At 49.7% G+C, this 26,245-nt stretch overlaps 1 protein-coding gene across 1 annotated transcript in view; it reads right to left on the bottom strand.

Moving 5' to 3' along the window:
• Positions 1-5,800: 5,800 nt before the first annotated feature.
• The window catches only part of CYP26B1 (cytochrome P450 family 26 subfamily B member 1), a 33,431-nt gene continuing 12,986 nt past the window's right edge, over positions 5,801-26,245 (bottom strand). Inside the window, exons 3-6 of the mRNA XM_028744531.2 lie at positions 15,844-16,119; positions 14,685-14,840; positions 12,219-12,500; positions 5,801-10,605 (exon numbers count right to left, since the gene is read on the bottom strand). Coding sequence (XP_028600364.1) covers positions 10,213-10,605; positions 12,219-12,500; positions 14,685-14,840; positions 15,844-16,119 — 1,107 coding nt within the window. The 3' untranslated portion in view covers positions 5,801-10,212. The remainder of the gene's footprint in view (positions 10,606-12,218; positions 12,501-14,684; positions 14,841-15,843; positions 16,120-26,245) is intronic.

The following is a 26,245-nucleotide window of genomic DNA, read 5'->3' as shown; positions in this document are numbered from 1 at the left end:
GTGAAAGTCATATTATATTGTTGAAAAATCAATAATTTACAATCCATTAATAATTATTATAATAATAATTTATAATCCGTAAAACAGCACCAACAACATTAACAGAAAAGCAACTTTTAAAAAACGAGCTAAGCATTGCAATGTTCAGGCACGCAGCTGGTATGAGGCATTCTGGCACAGTATGAGAGGCCGCAAACACCAGCTCACTTGAGGGCATAAATCAGTGGTGCAGATTAGAAGGGATGTGTGTTTTTGGACACTGAGAACAGAGGGCTGGCTCTTGGACCTCACTTTGCAAAACTCAAGCCACTTTGCAAAGCCACAATGAGCCCAAATGCCTGTAAAAATTACCTGTTGCCCCTGAAGAGGAGGCGGTGTGCATTAATCTCAAGAGCAGCATCGCTCTCCCCCAAATCCTCAGAAATGCAAGGGACCTCGCAGTGACTTCATCGTGCAAGCAGCACAGTGGGAAAATGGCAGTCTTTGTCTACACCTAAATATCCAAAAGACGGCAGCCGGTTTTGGTTCAAAGCCGCTTGTCATAAGTGGGTGTAATCATGCGCGTTGGTGAGCTGCAAATTAAATCCAGAGCACCGAAACAGCAAACTTGCTCCCTCATTCAGCACAGTTTCATTTCAGGGGTCTCTCCAGAGGCTGGGCTTTACCTCCATCAAGGCTTTTCTCTTTATTTTCGGGTGGGGGGGGCATTAAAGACAGAAACGTTCCAGGAGTTCAGCAAAAGTTAAAACAAACCTGCGTAATGTGAAACTCGGGGCTGGAGCAGAGTGGAAAGTCTGCTTCCCCGCCTGCCCTGCCCCCACCAGATGGAAGCAAGCCCCCACCCCAAGACCATCCTGTAAAGCAGCGAGCTTCTGTTGGAGCGAGGTTGGCTACACCAGCCCTCTCCAGGGGCCTGCTATGGCTTTCCAATAAAGCTGTAAATTAGAGACAAAATAAATAAAATTTGGGGCGCGGAGGATGAAAATGGTGGGGGTGGGGAGCAGAGGCCAGAAGGAAGTGACCTTCCCTTTGGTTAAGTAGGTGTGAGGTGGGTCTTAGCAAGGAGCTGCGGGAGAGGCCCCTGGATTTGGGGAGCTCCTGGGGGCAGGAGGAAGCCCATCTCAAAGCGCTGGCCTCGGCTGCAGCTACAAGGCGCCCCTTCGACGTCAGCCCTGGCAAATCGTATCCAAGAAAGGCAGTCCTTTGCTCCAAGAAAGAGGAGCGAGCCTTCGAGGCAAAGGAGACCTGTTTCTGCTGAAGGGGCAGGCCTGTCGGGCCAGGGCGCACTCAGATTTTCCACTTCATTCATGCCTCCTGAGTTTTCTTTGACTTTGGGGAGGTTTGCAGTGAGAAGCAGAGTTCCCAAAGCAGAAGCTTCAGAAGCCATCGATGGAGAGTTGGAGATGCGCCTCACAATGGCTGCGCTCGTTTCTCTCTGGTCGGGGACAGAGGGTGGCGCTTGGGGGGGAACTGTCGTTATGCCACTCCTGGTTTGTGGAGTACCTCAGGGTGCGATACTCTCCCCGATGCTTTTCAACATCTTTATGCGCCCCCTCGCCCAGCTTGCCCAGAGTTTTGGGTTGGGGCTGCCATCAGTATGCCGATGACACCCAGCTTTATCTGTTGATGGATGGCCATCCTGACTCGGCCCCAGACACACTGACCAGATGTCTGGAAGCTGTGGCTGGATGGTTACGTGGGAGCCGGTTGAAGCTACGGTAAATCCTTCGAAGACAGAGGTCCTGTGGCTGAGATGGGACGGTATGGGATGGGGGGGGCAACTCCCATCTTTTGCGGGGGCGCAATTAGTGCCAGCACCGTCCGTTAAGAGTTTGGGTGTAATCTTCGATACCTCCCTCTCCATGGAGGCGCAGATTGCAGCTATAACAAAGGCGGCATTTTTTCATCTCCGCCAAGCTAAGCAGTTGGCTCCTTACCTCTCTCGCCCTGACCTAGCCACTGTGATCCATGCGACGGTCACCTCCAGACTGGATTATTGTAACTCGCTCTACGTGGGGCTGCCCTTGAGACTGACCCAGAAACTCCAGTGGGTGCAGAATGCCGTGGCGAGACTCCTTACGGGGTCCTCGCTGCGAGATCACATTCACCCAGTGCTATACCAGCTGCACTGGCTCCCGGCGGAGTACAGGATCAGGTTTAAGGTGCTGGTTTTAACCTTTAAAGCTCTATACGGCCTAGGACCCTCGTACCTACGGGACTGCCTCTCCTGGTATGTCCCACGGAGGACCTTACAGTCTTCAAACAAAAACATCTTGGTGGTCCCAGGCCACAGAGAGGTTAGGCTGGCCTCAACCAGAGCTAGGGCTTTTTCGGCTGTGGCCCCGATCTGGTGGAACGCTCTGTCCCAAGAGACTAGGGCCCTGCGTGACTTGACATCTTTCCGCAGGGCCTGCAAGACAGAGCTGTTCCACCAGGCCTTCCACCCAGACCCCCTCCTTTGGCAATCCTCACAGAACTCTAGCCCAATGGTTGCCATCAATTTGATTTGAACTGATTTTATAATTTTAGAATGTTGTATTATTTTACTGTTGTTAGCCGCTCTGAGCCCGGCTTTGGCTGGGGAGGGTGGGATATAAATAAAATTTTATTGCTATTTTATTATTGACCAACCACATTATTTCTGATACTGTGGGCAGAATAAGCCCTCTCTTCTTGAGAACCATCCTCTTCTGCACAGCTTTCCCTCTTCCAAAAGACGCGAGCAGAGGACTATCCGTGGCTATTAGCCATGATGGCTCTGCTCTGCCTCTACGGTCAGGGACAGCAATGCTTCCAAATGCCACTTGGTGGAAATTCAGGGCCAGCCAGTCCATGAGAGAGGCTGGCACAGCTGCCTCAGGCAACAGAACCCCAAGAGGTGGTGCCCCACCTACACTGACACCTCCATCGCTGGCAGAGAAGCAGAAGTGGCTTCTGGCAAGATCTTGGAAGATCTCGTTGAAATCTCGTGCGCTCCATGAGAGCTTGAGACATTCTTGCGAAACTCCACCATCCACACTGCTTCGCAGGTGCTACCACACATCCCAGGTAAGGTAGGTGGGGAGGGGGCAGTTGGCTGCAGGGAAGCTGGGGGAAAGAACCTCCCCATTCTGCCTCAGATGCCCAAACATCTGGGAAATCCCAGAGAGTGGTATTGCGCTCAAATCCTACTTGTAGGGTTCCCATTACGGCATCTGGTTGGCCCCTGTGAAAACAGGTTGCTGGACTAGATGGGCCACTGGCCTGATCCTGCAAGCTCTTCTGATCTTATATAATAGGTGCTAGGAAGGACTTCCCTACTTGCAGAAGAGGGAGGCATGCAGTTCTTGAAGGTGGAGCTCTGCTTGAGATTATGTAGTGTTATGCGGTTTAGACTTAGAATAGATTCATAGAATCATAGAGTTGGAAGAGACCACAAGGGCCATCGAATCCAACCCCCTGCCAAGCAGGAAACACCATCAGAGCACTCCTGACATATGGTTGTCAAGCCTCTGCTTAAAGACCTCCAAAGAAGGAGACTCCACCACACTCCTTGGCAGCAAATTCCACTGTCAAACAGCTCTTACTGTCAGGAAGTTCTTCCTAATGTTTAGGTGGAATCTTCTTTCTTGTAGTTTGGATCCATTGCTCCGTGTCCGCTTCTCTGGAGCAGCAGAAAACAACCTTTCTCCCTCCTCTATATGACATCCTTTTATATTTTTGAACATGGCTATCATATCACCCCTTAACCTCCTCTTCTCCAGGCTAAACATGCCCAGCTCCCTTAGCCGTTCCTCATAAGGCATCGTTTCCAGGCCTTTGACCATTTTGGTTGCCCTCCTCTGGACACGTTCCAGTTTGTCAGTGTCCTTCTTGAACTGTGGTACCGAGAACTGGACACAGTACTCCAGGTGAGGTCTGACCAGAGCAGAATACAGTGGCACTATTACTTCCCTTGATCTAGATGCTATACTCCTATTGATGCAGCCCAGAATTGCATTGGCTTTTTTAGCTGCCACGTCACACTGTTGGCTCACACTTCACTTAAGCCTTTGTCAGAAGTTAGGGCTGGTGAATCGGCCAAATCCAGCCCCTCCCACTTTAACATATTCATTTGCAATTATTACTTCTGAGTCATGAAAATTCATATGTTCCTAATGTACACATTGCTGTATGCAACATTGCCTTAGGTACACGTTTTGAGGAAGGAAATTTCCCCTGTTACATTATGCATTTTTATGTAATATTTTCACTAACATGCTAAGTGTTTGCATATTTGCACACATTGCTTGGCTACAGAACGGCACTGCAAAATTCGGAGACGTGCGAATTTTGAAGGATGAGTTATGTTTCAGTTCACATGTTGAAATGTGGATGAAGTAGGTTCTCTTTTAAATGCAAACTGAATTGAGTTTCTCCAAGGGTTACCCAGCCTCACCTCCTTATTTCTCCCAGATGAGAAATGTTTCCGTCCCGCTCTCCTGGGAACTCCCCATCTTCCCATCTCCCTCTTTCCAGTGCTTGTTCTCTCTCCAGTTTCCTCCCTCCCTCTTGCACCCCTCATTCTCTCGTGTGGCCAGGCTGGCTTTCTGCTTTCCTAACAGAAGCAGGATAGCTCCCTTTGCTATAGAACTGGCTGCCCCATGTCTCCAGTGTGATGTCTTAGGACAGCTGTGGCCTATCTGAAGAACGATCCACACAAACAGATGTTACGGGCATGTACTCCTGGTCTTTAGAAACCCCATCAAGGAGCTTGGGGTTCATGAGGCGGCCTCAGTTGCACTGTCTGTAACAGGGGTTTTCTGTGCATGGAAGACGAGAAGCAGGGTGGGAGGATTAAATCTCTCTCCCCCCCCCCATCTCCCACAATGATTTGGGACTCATTTTGGGACCCTGAACTGGCTTCTGGGTGGAGCCTTTCAGCCCAGAGAAATGTACATATCAGCAGCCAATTCAACAGCGCTGAAGACAGACCGTTTGTGGATATGCCTTTGCATTCTCAGGGGTTTTCATGGGTCGTTATGGACCAGCCTCCGAAGAGAGTCTGTATATAACCCAAATGTGGCCAGCCTTGAACATGGAAACTTCAAAAGGGAAGTGGTAAATTTCATCCCACCTGTGTGTGTGTGTGTGTGTGTGTGTGTGTGTGTGTGAGAGAGAGAGAGAGAGAGAGAGAGAGAGAGAGAATATCTACTGCTAATAAGGTAATTATCACTGTCTGGACTTGTCTGCTTTTCATTACCTTCCAACATCACCGTTTACAGTTCCCATTCCCTACCTTCCATATATTTTTTGCAACCTGGGAAAACACTTGATGCATTTGATGAGGTTGGACTGCGACGCACAGATACATTTGTGAGTCTTTAAGGTGCCGCAAGACGACACAAGCACACTTCCTACCCCTCTGGGGATTTATTTCTGCTGTTTGCTCTTGTATCAGCCCATTCACTTCAGTTTTCGCAGCTCTATTTAGCAGTATTTAATTTTACTGGCTTTTATTATGTATCAATGTTTTTTTAAAAAAAAGTATAGCCAAATGTGGAAGCAGAGTAGAATCACCATGACTGGTAGCCATTGGTAGGCCTCTCCTCCTCTATAAACTGGTCTAATTGTCTTTTAAAGCCATCCAAGTTACTACTCATCGTTGCTTCTTGTGGGAGGGAGTTCCACAGTTTAACTCTGCTCTGCGTAAAGAAGGACTTTCCCTCCTCTGCCCTGAATCTTCCAGAATCCAGCTACATTGGGCACCCACGAGCTTCTAGCATTGCAAGAGAGGAAGGACAACTGATTCAAGCCTGAAACAAAGGACAATAGTAAGGTCTGGAGATTCAACATTTTTTTATTATTATGGAAGTCTATAAAATAGCCACATTGATATTTTTTTTCCCTTATAAGACCACGAAATACACAACATCCATTTATTCAACACGTCACAGGGGCGGGTTTGCTGGGACGCCCCCAGTGAAATCGAGGGGAGCCCCCACTCCAAGCAAAGCAGCAGGGCTCCCGGTTCTTTCAGCCGAGCGTTTGCGAGAGAAATGGAGATTCCAGGTAGACCAAGCTCAATATTATATACACATGAAGAAACCACATGACACAGAGCACATCTTCACACGGCACCGTGAAATACCCCTACCCAACAGGTGCTTATTTCTTTCAATATTAAGAAACGACAGACACAATATGAGCAATGGCAAGGGGGGGCGTATCTCCTGCACATCCCTTAGGGAAAGGGCACTCCAACCATTCAGGGCCATGAGGGTGGCACAGGAGAAGCCCGCCCCCCGCAACTCCTTCCATATTGGGCCACATGCAAATAAAACCATATGAATTGCTTTCTTTTCCCTTGCAGACAAGTTTTTTCTTTGTTGTTGTTTTACAATAAAGAAGGAGACAGAGCAGGGGTGAGATATTCCATACTTTACTAAATAACAAATATTCTTTTTCTTAAAAAAAAAAAGAAACAGGCGAACTTTTTTATATATACTAAATATCTATTTTGAATTATAACAAAAATAGTACTTATAATAATAATAACAATAACAATAATAAGTTTATAAACTCAGACCAAAAAACAAAAACACCACGCCACCTTTGTGTATAAAATAATATAGCAAATTGGAACTGTGCCAGCAAATTAAAAAAAGACACACAAGACAAGACACATATTCTGAGACTCAAAAGTGCTTCATCCTGCAAACTGCAGTAACAATTTTAATATCTTTTCTTTTTTTAGTCAAGTTATATTAGTTAGGAATGGTAAATCGAACAGGAGCTATCCTTGCCTAGATACAACGCACACGTATGCATATATATATAAAGTTTATAAATGTATGCCTCTTATATTTCTCCCCCTTCCCTCCCCCCCCCCCATTACTGGTCCATCTTCTGGTGGGTCGCTCAACTTGCAGTGAGCATGTCTTTTCCTCTGCTTCCCATCAGCGCATGTATTTTCATGCTCCACTTTCCTCGCCATGCCCGGGTCGACCGACCGCCCCATCGCTGGCCCGCGCACCATTTGAAGAGTGCTGCCACAGCATCCTCTGCAAAGGATTGTGGGATGCGCCCCTCAAAAGGGCAAGCGGCTTCACTGACCGCCCTGCCCCCCAACAATGTTCCTGCTGCCAGCCCAGCAACCAACCTCACAAGTTGCCCACTGGACACAAACCTCCGCACTTTTATATATCTGTGGAGAGCATAGATCTGCTGTATTGCGGGAGGGAACAGGTTGGGAGACCTTAGGGAGGGGGAAAGGGAAGCCAGAGCTGATCTTGTTAACGGAAACAAAGGGCTAAGGTGGATTTATCTTTAGAATCGTAGAACGGTAGAGTTGGAAGGGACCCTGGGGGTCATCTGGTCCAACCCCCTGCAAGACAGGAAGAAGAAGAAGGAGAGTTTGGATTTGATATCCCACTTTATCACTACCCAAAGGAGTCTCAAAGCGGCTAACATTCTCCTTTCCCTTCCTCCCCCACAACAAACACTCTGTGAGGTGAGTGGGGCTGAGAGACTTCAGAGAAGTGTGACTGGCCCAAGGTCACCCAGGAGCTGCATGTGGAGGAGCGGGGAAGCGAACCCGGTTCCCCAGATTACGAGACTACCGCTCTTAACCACTACACCACACTGGCTCTCCTACACCACACTGAGTGGTGTGGGGGACCCTCCCTCCCCCAAAACTAGGAGGTCTGCCCGTATTAGAGAACAAAGGATGCAGAAGAAGAGGAGGAGGAGGAGGAGGAGTTTGGATTTGATATCCCGCTTTATCACTACCCGAAGGAGTCTCAAAGCGGCTCACATTCTCCTTTCCCTTCCTCCCCCACAACAAACACTCTGTGAGGTGAGTGAGGCTGAGAGACTTCAGAGAAGTGTGACTGGCCCAAGGTCACCCAGCAGCTGCAGGTGGAGGAGCAGGGACGCGAATCCGGTTCACCAGATTACGAGTCCACCGCTCTTAACCACTACACCACACTGAAAGCAGGGTTTACAATCCTATTCCATGCATCTTAAGACTTATGCCTCACCAGGAGCGAAAAAGAGGATGGAAGCAGAGCAGACCAGCCTGGTGCACCCAAAATGCTTTGCTCCAAACATCTGAAGGGTAGCGACGGCTCAAGTCAGGCCCTGAGCATGCAGTGGTTAATTTTTGGGTGGGGAAAGTGCCAGGGCTCAAGCCCGTCAAGGAAGTTATTTATTTGCTTATTTATTTATTCATTTATTTCTTACATATACCACTTTTTCCTCCGTGGAGTTCCAGGCAGCCTGAATGGTTTGCCCCCTGCCCCCATTTTGTCCCCAAAACAACCCTCTGAGGTGGGTTAGTCCAACCCCCTAGATGGCAGCTAATGATTTGGCATTTGTATTGGCTTTATAAAAGAATAATATTCCTTCCTTCCTTGCTTGCTTACTTCCTGCAATCCACAAGTCCCAGGGGCTTTGAGAGTTTCCCTGCAAACTGGGCATGGCCTGAACTCTCTTGACTGGCCACAGCTAACCAGGGAAGGCTGCTCAAAAGTATTTCAGCTACACAGAAAGCGCCTCCAGAATTTACCCTGTTTCTCCAAGGTTTGGAACTTTGCTTTCAGACATGACTGGTTCTGAACTCCCGCAACTGATGAGGAGGTTATGGGATCTGAGAGCCTGCAACACGTCAGAGCAACCACTTGGGTCCAAGGATCAACAATAATATATTTTTTTTTTCAAAAGCAACAACAACCACCTGATGGTAAACATGGCTAACAATGTAGGCAACCATTGTTCTGAATTCAAAGGATGGCCCCAGAAATGTGGCTACTTGATTGGAAACCGATTTCCTTAAATACATGGGGGGAACCAGGGATGGGGGCTTTCCCCGTGGCAGGGTGTGTAAGAGTGTGGGGGTTCTCTCTCTTGCAAAGTAATGACAGTTTGGCTTAAGGGCGCAAGAGCACATTAAACACTCAACTGTACCTAAGGGAAGTCTATGCAATGACCACCATGGCTTTGGGTTGGATGGTGGATGGCAGGATGGGACCAACAGAGGATTTCAACATGGGCGGCAGAGCTTCATCTCCAGAAAACCATATTTTGCTCCTGAACCCCATTCTCGACATTTGTCACTGACCCTCGTTATCGTAGTTAGGAGGTGGCCACAGGCTTTGAAATTTGGCTGGTGATCGGAGAGTTTTGGTGCTCCCCAGACACAGAGAAGCTTCTTCTCATGAGAGTCCACAGGTCAGTTCTTCAATATTACACTTCCACAGCAGTGATTTTAAAACAGGAGTCTTAAAATCAGCCGGAAGAACAGGCCAAGGAGTCTCAAATGCATGGACTCCAAAGTCCCCCCACGCTCTGCTGAAGATGGGCTCCTAACTCATGCCTAGACCTCTGGATAATTTTAAAAAATCCATGTTCTTCCTCAGCCGTTTTTCTGACAACTTCCCCATGCGTGTCTTCAACACACAAGGAGCTGAGCATCAATGTGGTGTAGAGCAGTTCCAACGCCAGGCCCTGTTTAAGCAGACATCCTGGTACCTCCTGGAGGCATGGGATGCAGCAAAGCCATCGCTATGGCAACGCAAAAATGTATTCCTCCCACCAACACACAATACTGACTTTAGCCAGACCCCACAGAGGGGGTCCTCTTGGCCACTCTCTCTAAAGAAAGCAAAAATAAACATGATATTCCCCGCAGGTCACTGACCAGTTTAACACTGATGCTTCGAAGGTCAGGATCTGCCAGAGGTCACTCGCTACCCCGACCCCGGTCAGGTAAGGCTTCTGACAGGAGGGCAGGACACCCAGACCTCCAGGGGCCGGCAAAGAGCACGGGGTCCTGAACCCCAAGAAAGAGCAGCAGGCGGCAGCAGCAGGAGCAGCGAGGAACCTCTCCTTGCAACAGAAAAGCTTCTGTTTCGGATTATATTTATATATTTATATATATTTATATATATGTGCATATATTAACATTTACGTACTGTTTATAGCCAAGACAATCCCCTTCTGCTTAGTGTTAAAACAAAACAAAACAAAACAGAATCCATCCAGGTGGTCTCCGCAACCTGTTCCCCGCCTGCCCACCCCTCGCGCTAATGCGCCACCATCGTTTTGGCATATTTGTCAGAGCAGGCTTTGCCCAAGAGGTGTCAGGCGGCAGGTCTCCATCGTCCATGGCAAGCTGGGCTTTTCCCTTTCCATTCCTCCATTCTGGGGCCCCTCAACCTCCCCAACCAAGAGAAAGCAAACCGAGGGTCCGGTTTACACAGTGGCGCCCAGCATGGCTTCTGTCTCTGTCAAGATTTCGTTCTGGTTCGAGTCGAGTCCGAAAAACTTGACCTTGAGCCCGTCCACCGGGTGGACGACGGGCACCAGCGTGATGCGGGGGAAAGTTCTGGTGGCCAGCTCAAAGCGGCTGGTGCTGGCCAGCTCGATGGCCAGAGCCTTGAGGAACAGCTTGGCCAGGTGCTTGCCCAGACAGGTCCTTACGCCTCCGCCAAAAGGAAGGTAGTGGAACCTGCCGTCTCTGTCTTCCGTGCGGCCCTGGGCAAAGCGGTCGGGGTCAAACACGTCCACATCCTTGAAGACGGGAGCCGTGTCGTGAGTGTCCCGGATGCTGTACATGACGCTCCAGCCTTTGGGGATTTGGAAGCCCTGTGGAGGAGGAGGAGGAGAATGTAAATTCGGTTTGAATCTGTTTTCAGTTTACTGCAGATTATTATTATTATTATTATTATTATTATTATTATTATTATTATTATTATTAATAATAATAATACCCTGCCCATCTGGCTGGGTTTCCCCAGCCACTCTGGGCAGCTCCCAACAGAATATTAAACAGAATAAAACATCAAACATGGGCTGCCTTCAGATGTCTTCTAAAAGTCAGATAGTTGTTTATTTCCTTGACATCTGATGGGAGGGCGTTCCACAGGGGGCACCACCACCAATAAGGCCCTCTGCCTGGTTCCCTGTAACCTCACTTTTCTCAGGGAGGGAACTGCCAGAAGGGCCTCGGAGCTGGACCTCAGGGTCCACGCTGAATGATGGGGATGGAGTCGCTCCTTCAGGTATACTGGGCTGAAGCCATTTAGGGCTTTAAAGGTCAGCACCATCTTCTAAAAGTCAGATAGTTGTTTATTTCCTTGACATCTGATAGGAGGGCGTTCCACAGGGTGGGCGCCACTACCGAGAAGGCCCTCTGCCTGGTTCTTTTGAATGTTTTAGCATTTGTTCTTTTTTTTCCCCCAAGACATTTTTTTTAGTTTTGCAAATAAAGGGTACAAATAAACTCAAAGATGATGATGATGATAATTTATTATTTATACCCCACCCATCTGTCTGGGCTTCCCCAGCCACTCTGGGCGACTTCCAACAAAGTATCAAAATACAATGATGAGATAAGAGACTTATTAACAGACTGGTTACAGTTTCACCAATTAAATGGCATATTTAAGATAGACCGGATGCCCCTTATGAGAAACCTGCAAGCAGGATCTGAATCAATGAGGCCTCTCCCCACCCGTGGTCTCCAGCAATGGACATTTTAATAGTGTATTTTAATCTTGTTTTTAAGTTGTATTTTAATCAATTGTTTTATACCTGGTGTTAGCTGCCCTGAGCCTGGTCTTGGCTGCGGAGGGCGGGGTATAAATAAAATTTATTATTATTATTATTATTATTATTATTATTATTGTTATTGTTATTGTTATTATTATTCAGAAGCATCGCTGCCTCCGACGACAGAGGCAGAGCGCAGCCATCGAGGCTGGGAGCCAGATCACTTTATAGGGATCCCTTGAAGAAGAAGAAGAAGAGTTTGGATTTGATATCCTGCTTTATCACTACCCTAAGGAGTCTCAAGGCGGCTCACATTCTCCTTTCCCTTCCTCCCCCACAACAAACACCCTGTGAGGTGAGTGGGGCTGAGAGACTTCAGAGAAGTGTGACTAGCAGCTGCATGTGGAGGAGCGGGGAAGCGAACCCAGTTCACCAGATTACGAGTCTACCGCTCTCAACCACTACACCGCACTGGCCACCACACTTAAGCTGCTGTGCATTTGGTGAATTTCCATTTCGGGAGGCGTGTCGCCTGGGGAAACTTTTATGGAAAAGCAACAAGGGAAGCAACTCAATGCAGGCACCATGTGCAAGGCGTCCTGCTCTATACAGAACTGAACCCCATGCCACGTGCAGCAGATCTCCTGCCAGGCCCCTTCCTCACGCAGCGAGCCAGAGATGGGTTCTAAGGCAGTCTCCGTACTCACGTCCAGCTCGAAGGTTTGCAGCACCGTCCGGTACCCTCCGGAGATGGGGGTGAAGAGCCGCAGGACCTCCTTGATGACGCAGTCCAGGTAGAGGAGGCTGCTGATGGTGTCCAGCTGGAGGGAGCCCTCACAGAGGCAGCCGTTGTGGAGGATGCCTTTGCTCCTCAGCTCCTCCCGGAGCTTCTCCAGCACCCGGGGGTGCTTCAGGAGCTGCATGATCAGGGAGGTGCTGGCGCTGGCCGTAGTGGCGTAGGCGGCAAAGATCAGCTCGAGGGTGCCGTCCTGAAAGGCAAAGAGAGACGTGTGTTATGGGTGAGAGAGAGAGAGCCAGCACGGTGTGGTCAGTCCCATGGAGTCGCGGGTTCAAATCCCCATTCTGGCATTCTGGAGCCCCTGCATTATAGGAATGCTTTTGGACCAGGGAAGCAGCTTGCTTGCTCTCTGGGGGGCTGGAGGGATTTTCATTCCCCTTATCAAAGTTTGCCTTACACCTTGGACCGCTTTAGCCTGTGAAACTGGCACTCTTGCAGGCCCCACATAATACCCGACCCACATTTGGGAAGCACTCAGTCTTGCAGTGTGGCAGCACCTAAACCCTGGAACTCCCTGCCTATTGAGAAAAGGCAGGCAATTCATATAGTCTTTCTGCTGCCTGCTTAGACAAGTCTCCCCAGACATGTAAAATGTGGGTGCGCGTTTTTAGTTGAATGTTTCAATGAGTTGTTTTTACTGATTTTGTTCTCTTTGTAAACTGCTTTAAGGTGGGTTCTTTCTTTCTTTCTTTCTTTCTTTCTTTCTTTCTTTCTTTCTTTCTTTCTTTTTACAGCCAAGCGGTGTATACATTTTTAAAAAATAAATGAATCCTTTTAACTTCCCTAAAGTTCCAACAGATTTGACACATTTTGATTGATTGATTGATTGATTGATTGGGTGATTGATTGAGTGAATTTATTACTTGCCCTCCCTCCCAAAGGAACCCGGAGCAGGAAACACATCAGAAATAAAACAATATGCTAAAAACAGCCAGAAACAATCACCTAAATAAAAACAATTAAAAACACTTGAGCCGTTGTGGCTGATGCTGTTCAGCAGAGCAGCCATGAGACCACCAGCATCAAAAGCCCCTCAACTGAGCAGGGCTGAGATGAACTCCACCCCACCCACCCACTCAGGGCCTGTGACCCCCAACCTCACCAGCCCCCCTGGAAGTGAGAAGCAACAATGGCAGTGACAGACACCAGGGCATATCAAGAGCTGACTGATGCGCAAAGCCGGACAAGGTGCAGGGCTTCCTCTCCTAAAGAAACCACTTCTCACGGTTGTAGTATAGGAGAGGGAAGCCCAGCCTGCTGCCCTCCAGGTTCTTCAGATGAGAGCATGGCTGGTGTTGACTGGAGGCTGTTGTGACTTAGCATCCAAATGACCTAGAGGTCCCCAGTCTGGAGAAGGTTGGCCAAGTTGCTATGGGAAGGCAGAGGACCCTCGTAGCTATGGGACCACCTCTCCTGATATGCCCCACGGAAGACCTTAAGGTCCATAAATAGCAACACCCTAGTGGCCCGGGGCCCTAAGGAAGTCAGATTAGCCTCAACCAGAGCCAGGGCCTTTTCAACACTGGCCCCAACTTGGTGGAATGCTCTGCCTCATGAGACCAGGGCCCTGCAGGATCTGATTTCTTTCCACACAGCCTGTAAGACAGAGTTGTTCCGCCTGGCCTTTGGCTTGGAATCCACTTGATCTCCTTCCCCTCTTTCCTTTCTCCTTCTGTGATGGAACTCCTATCTGGGGACTTCCCTGGCTTTTTTCTGGCCCATGTAGGACCAGTCTAGATAGTTGGCCTTGGTGAAGACTTGACGTTTTCATCCCCAAAAAAGTTTTTGAGTTCCCAGTGAAATGAGGCTGCATTTTAATGTTGTATTTTAATCTTGTTTTCAAGTTGTATTTCAATCCATTGTTTTTATATTTTGTGTTAGCCGCCCTGAGCCCCGGTCTTGGCTGGGGAGGGCGGGGTATAAATAAAAAATTATTTATTATTATCTAAAAGTTGGAGAAATCTGGGTTCCTGCTCTGTCAACTCCAGCTCAGACCCCATGAGCCTATATGCGAGATTAATGTTTTTTGCCACAAGACTATCCACATGTTTACATTGAATTGCATTTGCCCTTTTACTGCCCATTCACTCAGAGCAACATAGGCAGCTGCTTTATGCAGAATCAGACCATTGCATCGCATCTACCTCAATATTGTCTACACTGACCGGCAGCTCTCCAGGGTTCAAGGCAAGGTTCTCTCCCACCCTACCTAGAGCTCCTTTGGAGGACTGAACCTGCATGCAGAGGAGATGCTCTGCCACTGAACTACAGCCCTTCCCCCCAGACCATGTTGTTTTATTGCAAGAGAGGCCGTCTTTATCCTGTACAAGAACAAGAGCCAAGGGCTCCTTGCGGCCACCCAGCCTCGACCCACCTTCAGTTCCTGCATGGTGAGCTCCTTGCCGTGTTCCTTGCCGCTTTCGATCAGGAGGTCCAGGGCGTCGGAGTAGTCCTTGCCCTGCGTGTTCTGCAGCTTTTCCCGGATCGCTTTCTCCAAGCTCTTCTGCAACAGCTCTCGAGCACGGATTCCCTGGAGGAAAAAGGAGGAGGTTGGAACCCAGGAAGAGCAGCTGCCACACAGCAAAGCCCACGTCCTGCTCTCTTCTCACTCTCAGCTCCAGCCTTTCCTGGAGCATCACAGAAGTATAGCAACCAGAGCCGTATTTCCCATTGGTGTCAGTGGTTCGTTGCACCAGGGCGCCAGCCTCTCAGGGGCACCCTAGCGAGTAGGGGAACTGTGCGGCTTTGCCAGCAGCCTCCCCTTTCCCTGCACACCCGCCAGCTGCGCCCCGCTAACTATATGGCTGGTGGGCATGCAGCTTCCCTCCCAAGCCTCCTCAGGAGGAGAGTGATCCCCGCAGAGGCTTAGGATGGAAGCTGCGCAGCTTCCCTCCCAAGCTTCTGCAACTGCTAAAGTCGGCCCTGCTCTTGGTCATTGTCCTCCTCCTACTTCCAGGCAGTGAGCAGCCTTCCCGGGCTGCCTTCTTGGGCACCCTGATGCTGGAGAGCATGTCCACCAGCACGTTTTCCTGCTTGATCACTGCCGCCACACCGGGGATCGGGGCGGTGGGGGAAGCAGAGGACATTTTCCACCACCCTCTCCCTTGTTTTGGAGTTGTGGGGGTGGGCGCCGGAGGGATCTCTGCACCACGGCACCAGATATGCTTAAGACGGCCCTGATAGCAACCCCAAAATCATCTGCTCCAGCCCCCGCAATGCAGGAATCACAGCATCAGCAGGTGAAGCACTCAACACCTGCAGGGAGAGGGAGAGCAACCAGCCCAGCCAACCCTCCAGAATCAGAGCCATCTGGACATGCTCCAAGATGCTCTGAACACTACCTAATAGTGAGGTCAGTATATTCCCATGCTGTCTGCTCTGCCTGGTGACAGCTCTCCGGGGTCACAGAGACAGCTCCCCTTCCCATTGCCTGCTTAACTGGTCACTTTCATCCCAAGGATTGAACCCAGCGCCTTCTGTAGGCCATGGTGTTCTTCTTCCAAGCCACTTCTCCTGACCAAGACATCTCTTACCTTCCGGTAGCCGCTAAAAGGCAGGTCCACAGGCAAGGAGAAGACGTTCTCCATGAACTGCTGGTAGACCTCAAAGAGCTGGCTGAGGTCTTCGTCTGGAATCCGGAAGCCCAACAAGACCCTGATGGCCATGCGGAAAGTGAGCTGCTGGGCTTCGTAGTAGACGTTGATCGGATCCGGGTTGCTGCTCCATGCCCTCAAGGTGTCCTGGATCACCAGCTGGATCTTGGGCAGGTAGCTCTCCAATGCTTCGTGGCTGAAGATTTTGGAGAACACCTGAAATGGAAGGGACAGGTATATCAGGAAAACACCAGGGGAAACTTTCTGATAATTCGACAGTAGAACAGACATTGTTCCTTGGCTGCCATTGGGCACAGGCAGGAATCACTAGCCCAGTTACACAGCTCCCCTACAAAGGAAGGTTGCAGGGTTTGGGCAAAGGCAAGTCGGAGGCAACATTGGAGAAGTTCATAAAATTATGTGCAGCATGGGAAATGTGGATAGAGAGAAAATGCTTTCTCTCTCTCTTCTAACACTTGGACTCATGGACGGCCAACGAAGTTGACAGATTCAGGAGGGACAAAAGAAAGTCCTTCTTCACTCAGTGACAAGTTAATCTATGGAACTCTCTCCCACAGGATGCCTTTGAAAAAGAATTAGAGAAATTCATGGAGGAGAGGTCTATGGGTGGTCACTAGCCACAATGTTGATGTTCTGCCTTCACAGTTGGCAACAGCAATAATGCTTCTGAATACCAGAGCCCTGGCACAGCGAAATGTCTTGGACCAGCCTTGCCACCCCTGGCCGAGGGTTTCATTGGCAAGGATTGGGGCAAATGGCATTGATGACCCAGATACCTGAACACCAAGAAAGGATGGATAAGATACTTCTTCACACAGCACAAACTATGGAACTTGCATGAGAACATCAAAAGAGCATCTACTGGCCCAGCCCAAGGCCCATGGAGCCCAGCATCCTGTTCTCAGAGTGGCCAACTAAATGCCACTGGGAAACCAGGGAGCAGAACATGCACACAAGAGCAGGATTCTCTCCTCGCATGGATCCAGCAAATGGCATTCAGAAGCCTTGCTGCCTCCAACTGTGGAGGGCAGAGTGCAGCCATCTTTGCTAGGAGCCATCGACAGACACCTCCTTCTAAAGATGGCTTTAAAGGAGGATTCGACAAGCTCATGGAGGCCATTCCTTTCCTGATGAGAAAGGGAAAAGGAAAGGGAGGAGGGGATCAAGTGGATTCCAAGCCAAAAGCCAGGCGGAACAACTCTGTCTTACAGGCCCTGTGGAAAGAAATCAGATCCCACAGGGCCCTGGTCTCACGAGACAGAGCGTTCCACCAGGCCGGGTCCACCACTGAAAAGGCCCTGGCTCTGGTTGAGGCTAATCTGACTTCCTCTAGGGTGTTGCTATTTATGGACCTTAAGGGCCATTAGCCTGATCCTGCAGGCTCTTCTGATCTCCGTCAAGGCTCCCATGGCCTCTCTCTTGCAGCCGGCAGTCTCTCCAGCCCTGATATTTATGTTCTGCCCTGCGTTGCCTCTCTCGCCCTCCCTCCGCCCTGAATCCTGGGCGGAAGGAGAATGTTTGCTTACTTTTTATTAACTGACATGTGCGACGCTGCTGCTGCCGCCGCCGCCGTGATCTGGGCCCCCCAGCTCCAGTAGCAGTGGGGAGCACGCGCCAAGGTAAAGCTCAGGCGGTCCTGTGCGATGCAGCCGTCTCCAGGAATCTGGCTCGTGTCAAGGAGGACTTGCGAGGTGGGGGGTTGGAGATTTGGGAAGGCAGAGCAAGCAAGGACCTCTCCGCTTGCAGGGCTGGAGAGATCCTTGCTCCAAGAGCCTCACTTTGCAAGCTGCGTGGGAGAGAGAATTCCCTCCCCAAGCCACGCACACAGATCTGTGCAGCCACTGAGATCTGCCCAGGAAAAGGAACTGTTTCTTGGACGCAGCTCTGCCCGGCCACGGCACGGGGCGCCTTCTGCTCTGGTTTTGTTTAGTCAAATAACAGCCCCCGTTTTTTAATGGCCTTTGCCTAAGCGCCAACAATGCCTGCTTCATAAGGAGGGCTAAGCCTGACTCGCTAGGCATTCCTAGGTGGGACGGGCACAACACCAGATTTAGGGCAGTCTGGGGACGCCAAGCCCAGGGGGCAGTAAAGAATTATATATTTATACAGGTACCTACTGCGAAGATCCTTAAGAAAGCAACTGTACCAAAAGGAATTACAGTGGGCGCTCGGGCTGCAAACGTGATCCATGCGGGATGCACATTCACAACCCGCAGCGGCGCATCGGTGCACACGCAGGTTGCAATTCAGCGCTTCTGCGCATGTGCAAAGTGCGATTTAGCATTTCTGTGCATGTGCGACTGCCGAAACCCGGAAGTAACCCATTCCAGTACTTGCAGGTTTCGGTGGTCCATAACCCAAAAAAACGCAACCTGAAGCGTCTGTAACCCGAGGTATGACTGTATTGTGAATGTGAACATAAATATTTGGGGGGACGTCAAATTTTGTCCTCACTTAGGGGTCTGTATTACCCAAGTCCTGGTGGGAGGCATAAGTCCCCCTGGATTAGAAATGAACAAACAGCAAAACGGAATCTGTTCTGGGATCTCAAAAGAGCATCTGCTGGACCAGCCCAAGGCCCATGGAGCCCAGCATCCTGTTCTCATACACATCCTCATGTGTCCAGAGGAGGGCAACCAAAATGGTCAAAGGCCTGGAAACGATGCCTTATGAGGAACGGCTAAGGGAGCTAGGCATGTTTAGCCTGGAGAAGAGGAGGTTAAGGGGTGATATGATAGCCATGTTCAAATATATAAAAGGATGTCACATAGAGGAGGGAGAAAGGTTGTTTTCTGCTGCTCCAGAGAAGCGGACACGGAGCAATGGATCCAAACTACAAGAAAGAAGATTCCACCTAAACATTAGGAAGAACTTCCTGACAGTAAGAGCTGTTTGACAGTGGAATTTGCTGCCAAGGAGTGTGGTGGAGTCTCCTTCTTTGGAGGTCTTTAAGCAGAGGCTTGACAACCATATGTCAGGAGTGCTCTGATGGTGTTTCCTGCTTGGCAGGGGGTTGGACTCGATGGCCCTTGTGGTCTCTTCCAACTCTAGGATTCTATGATCTCAGGCCAGAGTTTGACCTTCTCCAAAAGGGACACAAAATGTCCCACAAGCAGGATGAGAGCTCAGGAGTCTTCTCTGCTCCTGCTGAGCCTTCCAGCAACTGCTTTTCAGAAACATCGCTGCCTTTGGCTGTGGAGAGAGGACAGGGACAGATGGTAGCCTAGGTGGGCCTGATCCAGCAGCCTCTTACGCTCTCCCTGTAGGAAAGGAAGCCTGCCAAGACGGAAGGTGAAGAGGTGCAGGTGGTCAGCCACATTTCGGCTTCCTCTTTTTATTCACTTCCAATAGTTAAATATAAAGGTAAAGGGACCCCTGACCATTAGGTCCAGTCACAGACGGCTCTGGGGTTGCGCACTCATCTCACTTTATTGGCCGAGGGAGCCGGCGTACAGCTTCCGGGTCATGTGGCCAGCAGGACTAAGCCACTTCTGGTGAACCAGAGCAGCGCACGGAAACGCCGTCTATCTTCCCACCGGAGTGGTACCTATTTATCTACTTGCACTTTGATGTGCTTTCAAACTGCTAGGTTGGCAGGAGCAGCGACCGAGCAATGGGAGCTCACCCCGTTGCAGGGATTCGAACCACCGACCTTCTGATCGGCAAACCCTAGGCTCTGTGGTTTAACCCACAGTGCCACCTGCGTCTATATACCACCTAATGGCAAAAGTCCTCTGGGTAGCTCAGCAGGGAAACGAAAGCCCACGAGAGGTCTGGGCTGCACTGCATCAGAGGAAGCTACTGCATACAGAGTCAGACCATTGGCTCCACCTGCTAGGTATCACCGGCTCCGACTGGCAGCAGTGCCTCTCCGGGATTTCGGGCAGGGAGGGTCTCCCAGACCTATGTGGAGAGGCAGGCAGGGATTGTACCTGTGGCACCCTGATTTCCAAGCAGATGCTGACTACTGAGCTGCCGCCTGTCCCCCTAAGAGGGTCCTTCCCCTCTCAGCAGATCGGGGTAAAAATGGGGGCGGTGCCAGAGTCCCTCCTCTCCCTCTCCCTTCCTCGAACCCCCTTGCAGGGCTCTGAAAAACCATCCCACTGTGGAAATCCCAAAAGGCTCTCTGCATTCCCCTCTTCCCTGCGTACATTAATACCCCTGCGCCCTCTAGTGAGCAATTGCAGAATAACTCTTCCTATTCCCCCCCCCCCCCACTGCACCCCCACCCCAACAGGCCATCCGCTGCCTTCTAGGCTGCACAGGTGTCCTGGGAATCGCAGAGACCTGACCAGTGGAGCGGAGATGAAAGAACAGGGAGACATGTCCAAACCGTGCCCTCTGCTTCTGCAAGGCCACCCATTGACACCTGAAGATAAATATTGGCAGAGGGGGAACGATGCTATTGCTAAGTGGTCAGTGGGGGGGGGGGAGAGATGTTCACAAAAATGGAACCTTTCTTTAGCAAAAAAATCAAGGATCCGGATTGTATGCACCACGTAGCAATCGAGTCTTTAATCTATCATGCAAAGCGGCCACAAAGGCGATAATTGGCTGGGTCTCTCCACAATCGAAAGGGAGTCTTCTGCAAATGCGAAGAAGAGATTGCAGGATCAGGCCAGTGGCCCATCTAGGCCAGCTTCCTGTGCTCACAGGGGCCAGCCAGATGCCTGCAGAAATCCAGCAAGCAAGATTTGAGTACAAGAGTGACATTCTCCCATCCGGTGGTTTCCAGACCTGGGATTCAGAAGCATCTCTGCCCCTAATTGTGGAGGCCAAGCAGAGCTAGGAGCTCATCAAGAGTCCTCTTCTCCTCCATGAATTTGTCTAATCCTCTTTTAAGGCCAACAAAGTCAGTGGCCATCACTGTCTCCTGCACAGGCGAGTTCCACAGATGAACTATGCACTGCACAATAAATGGCTTTATCCGTCCTGAGCCTTGCAACCAATAATTAAACAAGCATCGACTTGGCAGGGAAGCTGGTCACTTAGATCCACCCAGAGGTTCTCCTCTGCCACCCACCCACCCACCCCACCTTGCCGCCCGTGACCTTGTGAGACTGTGCTTCGTTCCCTCCCCACATTTCCCTGCTACCTGGGAGACGGCGACAGAGGTGGTCTTGCCCCAGACTTGCTCAGGGGAAGCTAAGTAACATCACACACGTTGTGGTAGGGCTGGGATCCATTTCACATGGAACGCTGCGCTGAACTCTATAACCAAACCAACCCTGGAGCCACTCGGCAGGAATGTCTGAAATCCGGGAGCTTTTGAAGTTGTGGAATCGGTTGTTAATTATTATGTCTCCGAGTGCAGAAATTGCACAGAGACGGTGATATTTTTATACGCCTGCTGGAGACACTCTATCCGAGTTTTCTGGAGTGACGTTAGACAAAGGTCTCTTGACATTGGAGGAGTTTCAGTCCCCTTGGACGCTCCTGACAACGTCTTTTACACGTCAGCTAGGGTGGCAGGGCCAGCTTACGGCGGTGATCCTTTTAGAGACACGACGTAATGGCTTCCCCAAGACATTTTACTGCCCAAGTGGCTAGACCACATGATCCCAGAGCAGCACGGTAGGAAAAGATGCTGTGGTGTGGCCCTTCCTCATAAACAGCCACCCGCAATTCTGAAATTCTCATCCCAAAGATGCCTCTGGGATCATACTGGGGAGGCGCTTGGGGGTGACAAAATGTTTTCGCTCAGCCCTGCAGCACAATCCTTGCACTCACGAATCCAGCTATGCAAAGGGTGCGGCTTATTGTAATGCATAAATTTAATCATCTGACAGCTAAGACCTTTTTTTTTTATGGGTGTGTGTTCAAAACCCTTTGGAATAGATCCACATGTTTTCAGAATTCATTTCATAAGTATGGCAAGCATCATAAAATCACAGAATTGTAGAGTTGGAAGGAATTCTCGGGGTCATCTAGTCCAACCGCCTGCAATGCAGAAGAAGGAACTCGATGCACTAAACCTAGGAAACATATAACATTTATTCAAAGTCATGGTCATTTGGTATTGGCAATTTTTTTGGTGGAGGGTTGTAATTTGAGTGGTGGTCTTTGTGGGCGTGGGGGGGGGAGAGGACAAATCCTGGGTCTTAATTGTTTTCAAATTTTTTTGCTGTGCTGTGGAGCTCCTGCCACTCCCTTTATTAAAACTTTTTAAAAAATAAAGATTAGAAAAGGATGTTTACAGGGTACCTTGCAAAGTGCAGGTTCCCTGCAAGGCACCTGCCACCTTCCTTTGTCCAGAGACATCTATGGGTCGACACCAGCATCCCCAAACCTGATACAAATTTGTGCAATAAGTCTGTGCCCCAAATTCTCCCCCACTGGAAAGGGAGAAGGCCAACAATAAAAGGGGGGCCTGGAATAATAGTAGTAGTAGCAGTAGCAGTAGTAGTAGTAGTAGTAAATAATAATAATAATAATAATAATAATAATAATAATAATAATAATAATAATAATTTGTTATTTATACCCCACCCATCTGGCTGAGTCTCCCCAGCCACTCTGGGCGGCTCCCAATCAAATGTTAAGAACAATACAGCATTAAATATTAAAAACTTCCCTAAACAGGGCTGCCTTCAGATGTCTTTTAAAGATAAGATAACTACTTATTTCCTTCACATCTAAAGGGAGGGTGTTCCACAGGGCAGGCGCCACAACTGAGAAGGCCCTGGTGGAAGATAAATTAATGGTGCAATCCTGCTAAGTATGTTTAATCAGACATTGATCCCTTTGAACTCAATTGTATTTTGCACCCTGGGAAGTGAACTTAGATCTGCAACCCCAAAACCCTTTCCTGGTAGCATTGGTGTGAAGCCGTCCAGACTGGAACATTATGGAGGCTGGAACAATGCAAGAGCCCTGCAGGATCAGGCCCAAGGGGCCCACCCAGTCCAGCATCCTGTTGTCACAGCAGCCAACCAGAAGCAAACAGGATTCGAACTCCATGACTTGGTCCAATCCTCTTTTGATGCCCTAATATGCTTTTTGCAGGGCAGTGATGTTCAGTGCAAAAGGGGCAGCCCTTTAAAGAGCAGAGACGCCTTTGCCAGTCTCCTGAGGCTCCTTGCGGCTGCGAACACCAGAAGCCGCTTGCTCCAAAGAGGAGCTGAATGATCTCGACTCTGAACGTCCAACCGAGCCACCGAGTGGAATGAAAACAGGATATTTCAAGCTTTATGGTTTTCCTTAGGCAGAACATTCTTGCACCAGTGTCTCGGCGGCAGGATGTACAGTGCACTCCAGGTATGTGCGACACAAGAGTCTTTGCTGGGAACCTCAGAGCCTCCCTCTTGTTTGGCTGTTTTTTTTCTGGGTCGGGGTGGCGGGGGGGGGGAGGGAGAAAGGGGAGACCTCCGGGTGACCTTTGGGTGGAGAGTAAATTTCAGATCGAGACTGGCACCACACAAATCCCCGGCTGCAGTTGCCAGATACAATCTTCCTGCAAATATTCAGCCCCCGTTCTATACAATTGCAGCAGAGGGAAGCTTTCTTAAGTGGAAACATCAAACAAAAGTCAACACCAGGCCTGTTTACGTGATCAGCTGCCCTCCGACAACAACTGAACTGGCTTCAACCTCCAAGTTGTTTGCATGCCAAAGAGGTGAATCCAGGTTTTGAGGGAGCCAAGAGGAAATCAGCTGCCCATGGCAAGGCCGAGCACTCTTGACTTGCCTCTCTTTCATCCTGGGATGTGAGATCCAAGGGATGGACAGCAGCAGGGCTGTGAGCACTAGTGGGTAGAGCTTACAGGTTCCAAGGGAGCCCCACTGGGTGGTACCCTGGAAGGGTGCCTGGATATGCTTCCAGCATCCCCCAGAGCCCACAATGGACAACACACTGAAATTGAGCCAGGGATGTACTGCTGCAGCACAAAAGACTAATGAGACTTATTTGCACATGCTTTCTGTCCATAACTCAGGAGATCACAGCACTGATCTCACTGTTACCAATATGGTGGTGCCAGGCTGCCAGGCTACTGTTTTGCGGGCCAGGTTTCCAAAAATATGTTGACAAATTGGAGGATTAAGAGGATGATGAGGCCCCAGTCTGCAGAGTGGCCTTCTTGTGTGGGCTGGCTTATCGCTTTCAGTGCACATCTCAGCCACACGGCACATAATGCACCACAGTTCAGTTGCACACCAGTGACGCCCTGGTGGAAAAGCCACATAGGAGGACCCCCACGGCCTACAGCTGGGCACCATCTCAGCCCTGAAGGCTCAGTTCTAGATTCAACTCCAGGCCACGCTGCACCAAATCTCAAAGTAAAGAGTGCCAGTGCAGTGTAGTGGTTCGTGTGTTGTGCTAGGACATAGGAGAGACCAGGGTTCGAATCCCCACCCGGCCATGAAGCTCAGTGGGTGACCTTTGGCCAGCCACTGCCTCTCAGTCTAATCTACCTCACGGGGTTGTTGAGGGGATGGGGAGAGCCATGCATACATCACCTTGAGTTCCTCAGAGGGGAAAGGTGTATACATGGCAAAAGATAAAATAAACCCCAGGGCCTTTGATTCAATTCCCTCCTATTTTGTAGCAGCAGCAGAAATCAGCCCCATCATTTCTATTTTATGAGCATGAAAGTTTCAGTGCACAAACCCTGGCCTTTTATTCTGGTCATGCTGTTTTAAATATATCTTCTACACTTCACCTCCTTTAGGAATGTTTTATTTCAAAATGTTTAAGATAAAAAGATCACTCTTGCAACATTAAATGTATATTCTATACTTGACCTTGGCTTTAAAAAAAAACATATTTATGATAATGCTTTAGTTTCCTGTTATTTTATACTGCTTTGAATAAATATTTTGCATTTGATTCTTCTTCTGCAATTTTTATTATTATTTTGGAATGATTTGTTTGATATTTAGATGTGGCTTGTAGCTCGCTTTGAGATCTGTTTCCTTAAAAATATGAAGCGGTATGGAAATGGAAGGAATAATAATAACAGCACCCATATTTGTTTTTTCCCATGGAGAGAGCAGGTCCAGGGGCACACAGCCTGGCGTGCCCAAATGTGCTCCTCTGTTAAAATGATTAAAACATATCAAATGAGCACAATTCCTAGGACCTGTTTGGAGAGTTCCCAGGCACTCCGAATTGGGCAACTCTCTGCAGTAAATTTACAAGGAAAGGGGGCCTGTGCTAAGCTTTTGGATATGTCCAAAGGAACAGACAGGACAAGTGCTCAAAACTTAAGCCCCCAAACAATGTGCTTCGATCAGAGAGGGCAGATTCAGGCTCCCCGGTAGCAGCAAGGAACCCAGACTCTGAAAGTGCTTTGTCCTCCTCCTCCTCCGCCTCACACACAGGCAAGCTCCAAAGCCGCATCCACACAGCGCTTGCGCTGAGGCCTCCAGCCCTGGCCGCTGCTCAAGACAGGATACCCGAATTGATGGTTCAGTGGCCTTGCAAATCTTACATGCCGGTATTTTTGGCTGCTGGGGCCGCGATCGCAAGCAGGAGAGCATGTCTCGGGAGTCTGCCAGCTCCAGCGGAACAGAAAACAAAGAGAGGGCTCCCTGGCCTTGCACTTGGCCCAGGAGACGGGGCGGCGAGAGAGGAGAGAGGAGGAGGAGGAGGAAAAAAACACTCTCCAAAAACAGCTTTTTCAGCTGCCGCTTGGCACCCTGCGAGTCAGGCAAGAGAGGCGGAATCGCTGATCTTTCTTTCCAAAGCCATGCACAGGAGCGCAGTTTGAGCCCCAGCCTTGAATGGGATGCCCAAACCATGGAATTGTGGAGCTGGGGTCCCCCAAAGGTCATCTAGTCCAACCCCCTGACATGCAGGATTCACAGCTAAATGGGCGGGGCCAGAGCATTAGATGCTCTTAAGGCCAGCAGAAGGCTTTGCACAGAGGAGGGGTGCTACACTTCGGAGAACATTGGCAAACTCCAGGCGCAGGGGAGGGGGAGCAAAGACAGCCTGAGGGCCATGTGCCCTCCTGAACAACTTTTCAAGGGCCACATGCTCAAGGTGGATGATTCAGGATGCAAGGAGCAAAAGCAAGAGGGGCCGAGAGACAAGTCTTTGTTGTTGCCTTAGCACCCAGCCATAGGGTACCCACATTCAAGCCAGGCAGACCCGTCTGTGCTCACACCCCTCTCTGTCTTATCACACATGACAGGCGGCTATCACAGCTGTGCTTACAAGAAGGAGAGACCACAAGGCATCATTAGGGTTCAAGGGCTCATCCCAGCCAGTCAAAAGGGCTGGAGGAGACCATGGGGGGGGGTGAGAGTCCAGACCGAGAGAGCCCAGAAATGGAAGCAAGAAGAAATTCGAACGAAAGAAGAACGGCACACGAAATTAA

The sequence above is a fragment of the Podarcis muralis genome, chromosome 9 (assembly GCF_964188315.1).
Source record: "Podarcis muralis chromosome 9, rPodMur119.hap1.1, whole genome shotgun sequence".
In the NCBI taxonomy this organism is placed as follows: domain Eukaryota; kingdom Metazoa; phylum Chordata; class Lepidosauria; order Squamata; family Lacertidae; genus Podarcis; species Podarcis muralis.
The sequence above is the reverse complement of the archived record's forward strand: the minus strand, read 5'-3'. Positions and strand labels throughout refer to the sequence as shown.